Consider the following 15,010-nt stretch of genomic DNA (forward strand, 5'->3'; position numbering starts at 1 on the left):
GTGATCTGAACACAATTAAACCCTTCCTTTCTGCAGAGATTACAAAACCCTATTCATCTACCGTTCAGTAAACAAAAGCCTTTTCAATCCTGCTTTAGTTCACTGAGTTTTTTTCTGATGACAGCAAAAACCCCTGGCAGTTATCTGTCTTAAAACACTAAAATACTTCAAAAGCAACATCAGCTGCAGGATACCAATATGATTATCAATTCACAAAAAGAGTATATACCTTCCACATAAGATGTACAGATCTACTTCCAGCTGATTGTGAAGACTCAACTACCCTCCACAAATCCACTTTTTCTGAAGGAGCTATTTAAAGACATAAAAATATCTTGAAATTTGTTGTTATATTAAAAAGATGGTGTAATATGGTAAAAACAATCAAAAGGTTTCAAAAATACAGTCTGAAAGCAATTTATTAAAAAGTTTTCTCTTGTGTAATTTTTCCCTAATTAGTACAGCTTCTCTCTTTTCATAAGTTTCCTTCCACTTTCTTTTATTTGTTCAGTTCTAGAGGAGATTTTCTAGTCTTGTTTTATAACTGCTAATTTAATTTCTCTACTTATAATTCATTTTATTGGACATACTTGCTACACTACGTTTCTGTTACTATCCTTCTTACCAATGTTCAGTCTCCATGTATACTCTTAATTTTTCCTCTCTTCACTGTCTATCTATCACCCATTTTCTTCCTTAGCCCTATGTTTTCTGCATCACCTTTCAAATCTCCTCCACTCCTTGCTCGTCGTTCAGTTTTCCCTCTTCTATATTTAAACAAAATACACATGTTCTGTTTAAACAACAGAATTCTAAATTCAATAGATTGATAATATGCTGAAAATACAGTTTTCCATTATTAAATCCTAATGCCCCAAAGTATAACCAAAGAAAAACTTACTAAATAGTTAGCCTACCTTTCTCTTCTGTGCTTACTGTTTTCCCTCTACTCCATTCACTCCAGAATATTGAGACAACACTGATACACCGAATGGCAACTGAATATTCTGTGGAGTCCCACAGACCTGTGAGATTACATGATCCTGTTTTCTCTGCAGAATTTAGTGGGACAGTGACAAATTCCTGAAAGCAGATACATGAACAAAAATTATTTGCTACAAAATTGCATGCAGATATATGACTTAGTTTTTAAAAAAACACAAAGGATGCAGTTTTCATGTTTCCCACCTCACTCCTCTGAAACTCAAAATTACTTGTTTCATATTTCATTTTTCTGTATAGCATCTTCATTCTTCCTGTAGAACTCCAGGGTTTGAAAAGCGTGAGCCAAAACTAGGTCTGTACCGACCAACCTATATCTTGAACTGTGTGCAGTTCACACGCAATTCTAGAGCAGCTGTGCTGGCACAGGAGGTGCTGGATGACTGCAGTTCCCACTGGTGGGAAGCAACTGGGTACTGCTAAAGCCAGTATCACCATAACGTCCTGGATACAGCTCCACCTCACAGCAGAAGCATCCCTGGAGAATCAGTGATCACCTGCAGCTTGTAAGCCAGCTGGGTACTTGTTTCATTCCTTGTTTTTCTTTTCTGAGTTATAGGGTCTTCTAGCTCTTAGCCATATAACAGTGTGGCTGTAGGCCATCCCAAAGATTATCAGCATATGATTAAAATGAAAAGACCAATAAAAACACAGAAAATTCTGGTACCAAAAGAAAAAAAGAAGATGGAGCCTTAAAGTGTTGAAGGAAGATGACAGCATGAGAAATAACTGATACGCAATCATCTTCTTGGAAAAGTAACGACAAAGTAAGTAATTTCCTCGTCTTAAAAGGAGCCTCACATCTCACCGATGGAAGTCAAAAGCTAGATTGTTGTTCCAAAACAAAAGATGAAAGAAGATATGAAAACTAGGAATTGGAGTTGATGCATCAACTCAACTGGACTGACAACGGGAAGCAGAAGAAAACAACAGGAATTACAGGAACACTTAAGTGTTTGTGTACAGAAGGATTGAAATAATCACTACACCAACATTAATGTCTTCTCTTCCAAATTGCAAAAATTAATCAATAATTAACAACTCTCCTCCTCTCAAATTTCAGATAACCGAATCAGAAAGACACTAAAATAAATGTTCAAGCCAGCTAAATTCTAACAAGGTCAGCAAAGGTAAGTTTTAGAATAAGGAGATCCCCTCTTGGGAGCCAAATTGAAGTAGAAATGTCACGTAGATTTACAACAACTGGGCCACAAGTCTGTGAAGAAATTCTTGTCTTCCACTAGTTGAACCTTCCAATGAAAAGTGAATCAAACTATAACAATAAAAAATGCAGACACCCACTCCTTTGAACACCATAATGGAAAGTGCACTGCCTAATAAACTGAAAATTTTAGTCCATTCTGATCTCAAGAAATTCATTGTCAAAAATAGAAAACTGCTTCTATGAGAATGAATTCAAGCCACTACAAACCACTGCTAGGTGACAGACTCTTGAGCCAGCCAGCAATAAAAAGGGCTTCAAAACTATTATCAGCCTCCTGCAGAACCTGACATAGAATTGCAATCACCCCAGACTTGCCAAAAGGCTGTTACCAATATTTAATTATAATTAGAAACTTAGTATATACAAGTAGAAAAATAGCTCATCTGTTTTTCACTCAGTAAAAACAGTTCACAGCAAACTATTTGGATTGTTTTGGTAGGAAGGCTTAAAAGGTCAAGAAAATATCTGTCATTTGCTCAAACAATTTTTTTTTTGCATATATGTGCTGACGGACAGAAAAACAGCTCCTATATCTAACTGGTGGTTTGAGGCTGTCTTTGTTGGCCATTGCTATTGGATTGGCCACAGACAAAACTACGAATCATGCCTGTCTAAGATCCTACAGAACTAAACTCACTGAATTTTTGTCTTTACTGATCATGGCTACTATTTTTTGTCTAGAATGTCTGTGGGAAAATGCAGGTAAGTTCTGAGGAAGAAAATGGATGTAAACTGTATTTGATAGTGAAAAAGTAGACAGATGATTTCTTACGCAGGTGCTGAGAAATAGATACAATACACAATAATGCTGTAACTTCGCAAAAATGTGAATATTTTCAACATTTGGGAAGGATTTCATATGTCTTTAAGCATCATAAGGACACCAGTGTCTTGACTCCAAAGGGATAAACATCTTGAACGGGTCTTTTAAATAAATATTAGTTCAGTTTCTAATATCCTGGGTGGACCTGAGCCATCCTGTCCATCAGATCATCCCAAATATTATATTCTGAATCCAACAACTAATGTGTCATATCTACAGTAAAGATGCTTGCCATGAGAATGTGAGGAGGATGCTAATTAGAAACATCTTTAGCAACAGGAACTTTTTTAAAGCTCTGAGGACTACTATTAGTCACCCTGATGAATTATTCTCTCCCAGAATTACACATTTAAAGTATAAAATAGTAAGGTCAAGGCAGAGATCTCAGCTTAATGAACTTAAAAAAACAAGGCAAGCAACCTGGCCCATTCTTAAATTTGGAAGAGGAAACAGTCAGACTGCAAACGCTTCCATACTGAGGATCATTGGAATAGGCCATCTGAAAGAAGCAAATGACTAAATACTGTTTTTTCTATAACAGTTCCATTTAAGTGTCAGAAAGACAAACTCAGAAAAATAACTTCCTTTATTTTCCATCTTCCAAGATTTATACTAATTCACTTGAAAATGAATGTATCATTAGTTCATCTTAATCTGATTCAACTATTGTGTTTGGGAGTAAATGCTGTTTTCATCACCAGAACGTGACAGGAGAATAAAATATTTTGACTGACTGTGTGTGTAATCCTTTAGCCTAAGGTCATCCCTTAGCCTTCCACAGAAATATATTCCCAAGTATGGTATGTGCCAAAACAGACATTGGCCAAAATGAAGAGAACAATTAATTCTAGACAACAGAACAATGATTTTAAGATAACGCATATCTAATTATGCTCCACTAAAACAACAAGGTGTTAATCATTATTTCCAACTACATGTTGCCTTTTTTCTATTTAGCCTTCTATAATATTAAGAAATTAGTCACAAAGAAGCTAACATTCAGAAGAAAATTTACGTAGCTTACCGAAGAGTTTGAATACAAGTTTCTGTATTGAACCTCGCAAATTAAATCTTGTGAAGGGATAATCTTCTCAGGCATTTTCCAGGTTACTGTAAGCAACTGCCTTATACCAGTGATTTTTTTAACTGAGAGTATTTCAGGAGGTTCAAATTTCTCTAGAATGGAGAAACAAGAAGATTAACAGGGGAAAATGCTTCTATAAAAGTTCAGGATTTCTCCATCTATATGTGTTCCAAGAAGTTTAATTATTATCCTAATAATGTACCTTCTATCAGAGTATTCACATGATGGTCTATTTTAAGGACATAACTCTACATATGGGAAGTTATCTATAACAAAGATTGCACATATAACTGATTTAATGCTGACAAACATGCTCTCAAACAGATGTGCAGATGTCTTTCATCTGTATCAGCACTGCAGAATACTACTCAGGACAACAGCAGGGAAAAGAAACAAAGCAGAGCTGGGATGCCAAAGTCAAGTCCAAACTGCAGATCAGGGAAGAATTCAGTTGGAAAGGATTTGAAGGGGAGAGAAGTGTGAAGGAGACGATGGGAAAAGAATAGATTAGCACTGAGAAAAGAGATGGCTGGTACAGAGGATGTAGAAAGTAATGAGGAGCCACAGCAGGTCTGAACACAGGGAGTAAAGCAGCGTATGGCTGGAGCTGACGGAGTGCTGCAGCAAAAATACTGTTAAAAGGGTTGTTGATTAACTACACCAAAATGAAGAGAGAAGAGGTAGACAAAATATTATTATTGCTCCCGGGAATCACAGAACAGGTGTTTTTTTAACATTTCTAACTAGAAAGTAGAACAGCAGAGTAAATGATGGGCGGACCTGGAGAAATAATATCACTATTCATTTACAGCAGATATTGCACTGACATCTAGTACCACTCAAAAATACAAAAGTACAGCCCAAGTACCACTTAGTTTGACAAAAAGTTTTAGTATATGGCCTTTACTTGCTAATAATTGAAAACTTAGTAATTGATAATGGATACGTCAGACATTAGCTTAAAAAATATTGTTGTAGTTAGACGTTTCATAGTCTGAATACAGCACACTATCATTTTTCACCACCTCTCGGTAAGACCAAGAAATTGCTGAAAATTGCTGCTGTACCACCAACCAGTTTAAAGAATTTTACACAGAACGACCATCAATTAAAGCATAATAAGAGACTTGCTTCAACTAAATTGGAAGCATCCAAATTTTGATTAAAAAAAAATGGGGAAAGATGAAACATTTTATTAAACCCTAAATCTAATTTCAGAGACTTCATAATTTTAGCTAACAATTAAAATTAGATAGCACTTCAAAACTGAAACCACTTTAAAATCAAATGAAACCCAAATAATTGTTTCAAAACTATTATATTGAAAAATTATTTTTTTATTATTTCCTTCTATGAAAACCAACTTTGATTACACGATTTGTTTCAGAGTTCTCTAACCCGTATGCTATAGGGAGAGAAAAAGAATTGGGGAGAGTGCAGTCAGCTCAACATACACTGCTTTATCTTTATTTAACTCTTTTTTTTAATTACCTATTTTTTCCATAGCTATAGGAACACAATCTGATAAGACTTCACCCAAAACATTTTCAGCTTTCACCTGAAAACAAAAGGAACTACTATATGGAGTATCTGGATAATAAAATGAACATGACTCTGTTTTGCTTTGGCAGGAGCCCATTGTATTTGGAAGAGTCACCCTTCCTTCTGTCATCCTGAAAAACAAAAGAGAAAAATCAAAGGAGTTATAAATTAGAGGATTTTCTTAGAATAAGTCAAAATGACTGTTGGGTTACTATTTGATTATTATTTATATGTTTTTGAGGATGCAGGACATTTTTACCAGTGAACACCTCCTTAGATGATGTTTGTGCAAATGAATACTCTTTCCTAATTGCACTGCTCCTGCAAATGCATATAAATAGCCTGCACAGACTCAATTCTTTTTAATTGCAATTAGTAAGATAACTTTCCAGGAGCAGTAACGAAGAGTAAAAATGCCTTAATAGGGGATCCACATGCTATTATTATTTTTGATTAAAATCTCAGAGAGAAGTGAAATCACGTAATTCCACACGAGACCTCCTTTAAAAAGATAGATAGATATAGCTAGTTTGATAACAAACCTTTATTCATCTTTTAAATACAGAAAAAAGAAAAGCCAAATTGTACCACTGCCAAGCTATTACAAGGCAAGAGAAATTTAACAGATTTTCTTGAAAGAACACACTGATAATATGCTGTCTTTACAGCACATACTTTCATAGTAAGTAGTATGGGATGTAAAACGAACAAAATTTGTTTCATTTTACTGACCCACAGAGAAACTTCAACAAATAAAAACTCATATATGAGGCCTGTGTTAAATATTTCATATTATGCAATAAGCAAGCAGATCTTCCGTGTAACTCAAAAAATGAACATTTTTAAGCTAGCGTAAGCCTGCACTGCTGTGAAAGGAAGCAGTCCCACCTTCCCTAACATGCATAGCTGTTTGTTTCCATCCACAGCTCTCTGCCATTTGTACCAGTGCTTTTGTAGCCATATGGTAAACTCAGCTGGGGAGTTATCTGGATTAAAATTCATGGTTAGATTTTGCTGGAAATAGTTCTGTGATCCAATTCACTGTGCGGTTAAAGAAGAATTTGTGCTGGTACAGGAAGGAACAATACTGAAACCTATTTTCAATAGCTGTTCTAGTTTATGGTTTCACAAACTCAGTTAAGTTATAAAATGTAGAAGCACTAGAAGGAATAAGAAAGTTCCACCTCATGAAGGTGGAAGGCGAAAATGGGAGATAAAACTAAAGATGTTTTTCTGCCCTACCATTTAAATAAAAAAGATACCATACACTAGCATAACTTACAATAAGAAAATGTCTCCTTTGGAGTCTGAATTCCTTCCAGTTCTCAAGAATAATTTTAGACATTTTAGAAAACTCTTCATGAAACCATATTACCTAGAGTCTTGATAAGGCAGAAAAGCAGCACTATTATGAAGAACAGATTGACAAGTATATTTGGGACAAAATCTGTGACCTTCAAAATTGTATCTGAGATCTGTCTTGGAACAACACTGATTTTACCATTTTCACAGTAACTCATGAAAAAGTAAACTCCTAAACAATGTTTAAAATTTAACGGAATTTGAAAGAATCAAATATTTATGCTTCTATAATGGGGTCACAAAAACACTAAAAAGCATGACACTACATAATTTGTAAATACAAATCCCCAGATGGGAGCAATTCAAAAAGGACAACTAACTGGATTCTTTCACTGAAACCTTATGACTCCAAAGGTCCCTAGGTTAAACCCTACTGGTATCAAGCAGAATAACAGGGGCTTTAATAGGTTTAACTGGGAATTGTTTAAAGTAGAGGAGGAAGCAATCTTTTTTACCCATCCAAAACGAGGATAGATAGTTACACAGAAAGTTGCTGGGTAACACTCCCACAAAGTGCCTCCATTCTCCATTTTTACCTAGGCTCACTCAGTTTTTGATCCAATTAGTAATGTTACTTCAAGGAAACAAAAGAATATCGATTCTGATGTAAACATCTGTCTACTGAATATTGAGTTGAGAATGCTCATTTCCTTTATACAGCGTACTAAAAAGGTATCAGATTGTAACTTTTTTCAACTATTACCAACCCCAAAACAATTGAATTTACTGAGGAAATGCCATGACTCTGAACTCCATGATGTGTCCACGTTTTCTGTAAACAGAAGTCAGGATATGAGGGGAAGGGAGCTGGTGATCTCACCCCAGCAACCCAGTTCTCAATACATCCTGTACTTACAGTTTTCGGTAAAGAGTATACTTTGTCATAAGATTTGTTTCTCTTCCTGAAGTCCACGTGCAGGTAAGTTTAGTATCAAAGCAATAAATGCAGGAAATATTTCCTGGTGTGTCCGGTGGAACTATAATGACAAAGGTTAAAAAAAAAAAATGTCCAGTAAAAATAAGTAATTTTAATGTACAACTGATTTTGTTGGTCAAAAAGCAGATTATGGCAAACTTCACTAAGTGTCTTGCATAGCACTTCATTTTATAATTTCTTACTGCCCTCAAAACTCTTCACAAAACCAAAATCAAAACCACTCTTTCTTCCCCTGGGGAGACAGGGAGGTTTTATCCAACTACTTCTTAGAAGTACTCAACTAAGTGGGCCTGAAGGTATTTTTACAGTAACTCATTACCTATCTTATATCAAACCACTACATACATTGTCCTGAACCTCTAAGTATACCCCCTGCAACATGCCTGTAGCTCAAGGCCAGTCCACAGAGTAAGAGGAAAACAAAGAAACAGCACAAAAGATCAGGAAAAGGCACTCTCTGAAAGATAAAAACTCCTCTTGGTTCCTTCCCAGAATGTCTAACCCCTAATCTGAGGAGCGTGCATGACCTCAGAATGCAGAAGATAACTTCCTGGGAAACATATCTAGTGAAGAGATCACTAATTCTGGACTCTCTTTATCTTATAAGCAAGATAGCGCAAACAATCCTCTGCAATCTCTATAGTCTGGAGTCATCCATAAAAACGTAACACTCTCAAAGACTTTTTTGTTAAAGGCAGACTTCTTCACTCGATAGAAGAAACTGGAGTTGAAAGGAAGAGAACAGTGCCCAGTGAAATAAACTGGTTGAAAAAGCTTTCTCTCCAAAATAGTACTTTTCTGTCCCACCTAATATAACACTCAAAAGATCTTTGTTTTACTGACAAGCTTATGGCACACTAAACTTTGCAGACAGGCAATACCTTCTACTGATTTTTATTCCACAGATGTATTTTTCTCCGTTTATTGCTTCTTTACTACAATGGGACCCCCAGGCATACGTTAGTATAATCTGGACTTAATCTGTTCAATAAATTAGAGAATTTGTATACATATTTATCCTGTAACCTTCTCCATAAGAGATTGTAATTATAATTTCTTTGGAACAGAGGATTAGAGAGGAAATCCTCCCTGGAGAAAGCTAAAGTTGGCTAGGCTAGACAAAAGACATAACCTCAGAGACAGACTGAGTACCCTCTGAATTTAACAGAAAACCTCCACTCACTTCAGCTGGCCAAGAGTCAGTGTCAGAGAGGTTATGAACCAGTGTCAGTAAGGAATGCCTGCAATTTCATGTGTTATTTCAGAAAAAAAGGACATGCTTGAATACAGCTGTCTTACAACGCCACAGCTAAAAAAAAAAATAGTTGCTTTAAAAGTCAAATTTTTACAGTAAGTTTTTATAACATGTTAAAATTAATTTCTTTGCACTTCTACTTACAGCCAGATTTAACTTCAGTGTGAACCAGAAGTTGTTCCTTGCCCAAGTACTTAGTGAAACACTTCACATGAGCTTTGCTGTAAGTGAAATTATGGATGGTTATACTAGATACAGTCTCGTTCACAATGTTATAGTTTTCCTGAGCAATCAATTCATGATTCAATTTCCAGATGATGTGGCTTGCATTTCTGTGAGGTGTGTAGCGTTTTCCGAGAATACAAAATAGTTTCAGGGTGGACCCCCTTTCAATTTCAGGAGATGAAGGAAAAATGTCAGCATCTCTGATAGAGTTTTCATCTAAAAACAAAATCAAAGATATCACATAACCTAATTTCTTTTAAAATACCAGCTGGAAAAATGATAACTTATTTTGTTGTCTACAGATCATTTAATTAGATTTTTTCCATATGGAGTTCAAATAAAATGCTCAAATCAGATATTGCTGTTCGGAAATTCAATTCACATTAATTACTATATTACCATAGGTATTATACAAGAATGATGTTTCTATACCTTCCCAGAAATAATGGAGAAATTTCAACTCAAGTGTTTTTTAATAGCTGAAAATGAGGAAAAGAGACTCTTGTCTTTTAAATCTGTTTTTAAAAAACATTCCTATATGTAAAAGGTATGCATACCATTTAGTTATCATCATTACTAATTACTGTATCAGAAAATACATCAAACTGCTAAGTTTAAAATTTACAACTAAGCTGCAATATATTTCAATATCTCATTAGTACTTTTATTCCTCATAGAATTATATTCCCAGATACAGTGCAGGAATGGTATACAAAATGCATGTAAAAGGAAAACATAGAAGCAGGCTGAAGGAATGAATTCCGCAACAAAGTTACCAAACAGTGCAAGAATCACCCCTTAAGAGTCCTGCAAGGAGTTAACTGTTTATTTTTTGCAGCTACTTATTTCTTGAAGCCAAATTTCATAAATAAATCTGTTAAATAAAACAAAAAAAACCCAACTTTTACAGGTAGAATTTCTTTGCTAGAATGTAGGAATGAAAGTGAATCAAATATTAAACTTTCTTCTCTCTTTTCTCGTAATTCTCTCCTTTTTGGGTGTATTAACTGTAAATTGCTTTCTATGTTTCTTTTTGTGCCCTTTTTGTTTCAAAGGAATTTGTTTATGTTTCAAAGTCATACTAATGGCTATTTTACACTCTACTGCACAAATTCTACTGTCTATCAGTTGTAAGCAATTACCTGCACTGTTTCATATATTGTTCAAGCTTCTACAAACATATGCACTCTTCTTCCATGTAATCCCCAAGTAATTCAAGACACAAATACCATTATATAATAAATTACTGTTGTGTGTTAAGTTGTATGCAATAAATTGTAGGTGAACTTTCAATTATTGTCACAAAGTCCTTATTTCAATCTGTCCTTGTGATTTCCTATTCTAACCTATACTATTCAACTTAATCAATTTAAAGTGGCACTGTTGACACAAGAAGCATTTTAAATCCTCAGCCACTCATTCACTGCTGTTATCCCCTTTGCATGCCAGAAGAAGCGCCTGCACAGTGAACGAAAAGGAAACTGATACAGACGAAAAATAAAAGCCTGGCAAAAAATAACATCATTCTCCATCCAGATCAGATGCTTCACAACTAGCCACACAAACACACACCCCAGCAGAAGGAGAGGGACATGACAGGCGGAGGGAGTGCGGAACTACTGGCTCTTCCAACTTCAGGAGTTACCTGTGCCGGCTTAAACTGACTGTGGAACTACCACATTAAAAAAGGGGGAAAAAAAAAAAATCAATAGTCACACATTGTTAGTGACTTTTAAAATTAGGAATGAGAACATTAGTAGTCATTGCATGAATCTCTGAATAGGTAATATTTGACTTAAAACAGCCCCAAACCAGCAGACATTAACTGCACTTTAAGTGTTCATGTGTTACATAAACATTAATTTGTTCCATCAGCAGATCTCCAAAGTTACCAGTCTTTACAACCCAACAAGAATTGAACTATAACATGACTTCCAGATGCAGGTTCCCCTTCTATATCCTGTGCAACAGGGAAACAGTTAACAAAGTAAGTTTTAAAATACTTCTTTTTTAATACTTTAAATACAAAAGAAGACAAATCCAAGCTATCACAATCACAATTAACATTCCACAAGAGGACATCAAGAGTGCCATAAATTAATTTTTCTCTCTATGCTGTACACTACTTAGTCAATCACCTAATAACTTCTATTTTTAAAATACATTTTTTTCATTTTCAGAACTCTTCGAAATTTCATTTAGAGAAGGTCACCTTTTGGAAAACTTTCTTATGGCAAGACAGGTGCTAATAATCAAGAAACATACCTGCTATAGAACTGCAGAGCAGGACGAACATCCAAATCAAACAGTTGAACATTTCCCTTTCAGTAACTATAGGCAGGAAATGCTGTCATAAAATAAAAAAAAAATATATACTTCAAGTAAAAATACTTTGTAAGCATTTGTATAAGAGTTAATAATGCTATTCAGCATTTCTCGCTTGCGTTCACGTTAGGTATTGCTTTGTCTGTTACTTTCCTGCACTATGGGAGAAATTTGACGCAGTTTTCCTAAGGTACGTGTACACATTTCCTATAAAGAAGAGAGAGGTAAGTGCACCTGAAATCCTTTGAGGGCAATCCAACCCACCTAAGTGATTCACCTTCCAAGGACCGTGTAAAGAATTGGTAAGAAATATATCTACATCCACTTGAAATCCAGCCTGACTAGCCATCTTCTGAGCAGATTCATTTAGCAGAGTGAATTCTTTTGAAAAGGAAGGCTGTTGCAGGAGAAGGAATGATCTGCATCTCTTGTGTATCACCACCTAACAAAGCAATTGTTCAGGAAGCGGGCAACAGTCCAGGTCATCATCCACCCAAGAGAGGGTGAATTCACATTGTTTTTATCCCAGCTAAGTGCCCCTGGCACCAGACTTGAGGATACTCTGTAAAGGCAAGGGAAGGCACCACTCTCTCGCTTGCTCTTTGAAGCTGAACTGTTGTGCAGCCAAAAAAACCCAAAACTCTGAGGTAAGAAGGAGGAAAGCAAAGAAGTAGAATTATTTCTTCTAAAGGTACAGCTGAATCTAGGGTTCCAGGGGGAAAATGACAGAAATCAAACACTCCGCTTGCCTCAAGTACTGCTGTCATCACTCACAGAATCAGAGAGTGGTTGAGATTGGAAGGGACCTCTGCAGGTCATCTGGTCCAACCACTCTGCCCAAGCATGGCCACCCAGAGCCAGTTGCCAGGAGCATGTCCAGGCGGCTTTTGAAGATCTCCAAGGACGGAAAGTCCACAACCTCTCTGGTCAACCTGCTCCAGCGCTCAGTCACCCTCACAGTGAAATAGTGTTTCCTGATGTTCAGAGGGAACCTCCTGTGTTTCAGTTTGTGCCCACTGCCTCTTGTTCTGTCACTGGGCACCACTGGAAACAGCCTGGTTCTGTCCTCTTTGCACTTTCCCTTCAGATGTTGATGAGATCCCCTCTGAGCCTTCTTTTCTCCAGGTTGAATAGTCCCAGCTCTCTCAGCCTTTTGCCATACGACAGATGCTCCAGTCCCTTAATCATCATTGTGGCTGTTCATTGGACTCTCTCCAGCATGCCCGTGTCTCTCTTGTACTGGGGAGTCCAGAATTGGACACAGTACTCCAAGTGTGGCCTCACCAGTGCCGAGCAGAGGGGAAGGACCACCTCCCTTGACCTGCTGGTTACACTCCTCCTAACGCAGCCCAGGATACCTCTAGCTTTCTTTGCCACAAGGGCACATTGCTGGCTCATGTTCTTCCTGGTTTCCACCAGGACCCCCAGGGACTTTTCTGCAAAGCTGCCCTCCAGCTGGTCAGCCCCCTGTCTATACTGGTGTCTGGGGTTGTTCCTCCCCAGGTGCAGGATTTGGCACTTCTCCTTGTTGAACTTTATGGGGTTCCTGGCAGCCCATATCTCCAGCTTGCCGAGGTCCCTCTGGATGGCAGCACAACCCTCTGGCGTATCACCCACTCCTCCCAGTTTTGTGTCATCAGCAAACTTGCTGAGGGTATGCTCTGCCCCATCATCCAGATCATTAATGAAGTTGATAAACAGGACTGGATCCAGTACAGATCCCTGGGGTACACCACTAGTCACTGGTCTCCAACTAGACTTTGTGCCACTGATTACTACCCTCTGGGCCCATTTGTTCAGCCAGTTTTCAATCCACCTCACTGTCTGCTCATCCAGCCCACGCTTCATCAGCTTGTCTGTAACAACCCCTGTCTGTAAAGCAGCCCAACTCCAACATGAAGGGCAAAATATGTTGCAACCCAGACTACTCCTTTGGCTAGTGTCCTGGTTTCGGCTGGGATAGAGTTAATTTTCTTCCTAGTAGCTGTGCTGTGTTTTGGATTTAGCATGAGAAGAATGTTGATAACACACTGATGTTTTAGTTGTTGCTAAGTCGTGCTTACACTAGTCAAGTTCAGGTTCCCATGCTCTGCCAGTTCCACAAGAAGCTGGGAGGGAGCATAGCCAGGACAGCTGACCCAAACTGGCTAATGGGGTATTCCATACCATATGACCATACCATGCTCAGTATATAAACTGGGGGGACTTGGCCGCGGGCCAGCGATCGCTGCTCAGGAACTGGCTGGGCATCAGTCGGTGGGTGGTGAGCAATTGCATCATGCATCACTTGCCTTGTATATTGTATTATATTATATTATTATTATTACTACTACTACTATTACTACTATTTTATTTTATTTAATTTCAATTATTAAACTGTCTTTATCTCAACCCACAAGTTTTCTCACTTTTACTCTCCCGATTCTCTCCCCCATCCCACCAGAGGGCGGGGGGAGTGAGCGAGTGGCTGTGTGGTGTTTAGTTGCTGGCTAGGGTTAAACCATGACAGCTAGTAAGTAGGAGATGTGCCTGTAGAAAATAGAAGTTTCAGATCCCCTTCAGCAGATGAGGGCCTAGGGCCCAATATTCCTACTTACTGGACAAGTAGCTCTAGCTACTACATTCATACGCAAAAGGTGGGCATTACTATTGCTGCAGTTAGTTAGGATCCCTGTTTCACATTAGGTTTTCAGATTTATCTGAGCAGCTGCTGGAATTTCAGCTCTCCATGCAAACCTGTATCTCAGGAGGGGTCCTGGTGGGAGGCAAGTGCTATCTCCCTAGAGCAGGTACACCAGCAGCTTTCAGAGCAAACAAGGCATCTCCTCCTCCCACAGGTTCGGACAATGCTAGGAAGCAGATGTGCAGCAGGTCACTGCTTGGGATGGAGATCTATAGGTGGGATATAGGCAGAAAGGTCCTGCCCTACGTTATGGTCCCCTCCACAAAAACTTCTTGGTTTCGCTACAAAATAAAGTTTTACAGTAATCTAAAAGAGAAAACTATAGTTAAAAAATGCTTTGTGCTCAGTTAATGCCAGAACTCATCTTAAATATTCTTTTCAGTCTGTCTCAGGAAGTATTTGATACTTTGAGGCTATGACAGTGGAAAACAGGAGAAAAAAATGAAAAAGATACATGGGATAATGTCCCGGTTTCAGCTGGGATAGGGTTAAATTTCTTCCTAGTGCTGTGTTTTGGATTTAGTATGAGGAGAATGTTGATAACACA

At 37.6% G+C, this 15,010-nt stretch overlaps 1 protein-coding gene across 2 annotated transcripts in view; it reads right to left on the reverse strand.

The window, feature by feature from the left end:
- The window catches only part of IL31RA (interleukin 31 receptor A), a 45,832-nt gene that overhangs the window by 15,830 nt on the left and 14,992 nt on the right, over nucleotides 1-15,010 (reverse strand). Inside the window, exons 3-9 of one of the 2 annotated variants that reach the window (XM_075138357.1) lie at nucleotides 11,721-11,802; nucleotides 9,375-9,671; nucleotides 7,895-8,015; nucleotides 5,626-5,807; nucleotides 4,075-4,226; nucleotides 918-1,083; nucleotides 230-312 (exon numbers count right to left, since the gene is read on the reverse strand). In XM_075138357.1, coding sequence (XP_074994458.1) covers nucleotides 230-312; nucleotides 918-1,083; nucleotides 4,075-4,226; nucleotides 5,626-5,807; nucleotides 7,895-8,015; nucleotides 9,375-9,671; nucleotides 11,721-11,772 — 1,053 coding nt within the window. In that variant the 5' untranslated portion in view covers nucleotides 11,773-11,802. Of the gene's footprint in view, nucleotides 1-229; nucleotides 313-917; nucleotides 1,084-4,074; nucleotides 4,227-5,625; nucleotides 5,808-6,958; nucleotides 8,016-9,374; nucleotides 9,672-11,720; nucleotides 11,803-15,010 lie in introns of those variants that run through there. The other variant, XM_075138356.1, reaches the window with a different exon arrangement.

Source organism: Calonectris borealis, chromosome Z (genome assembly GCF_964195595.1).
Source record: "Calonectris borealis chromosome Z, bCalBor7.hap1.2, whole genome shotgun sequence".
NCBI classification, from domain to species: Eukaryota; Metazoa; Chordata; class Aves; order Procellariiformes; family Procellariidae; genus Calonectris; species Calonectris borealis.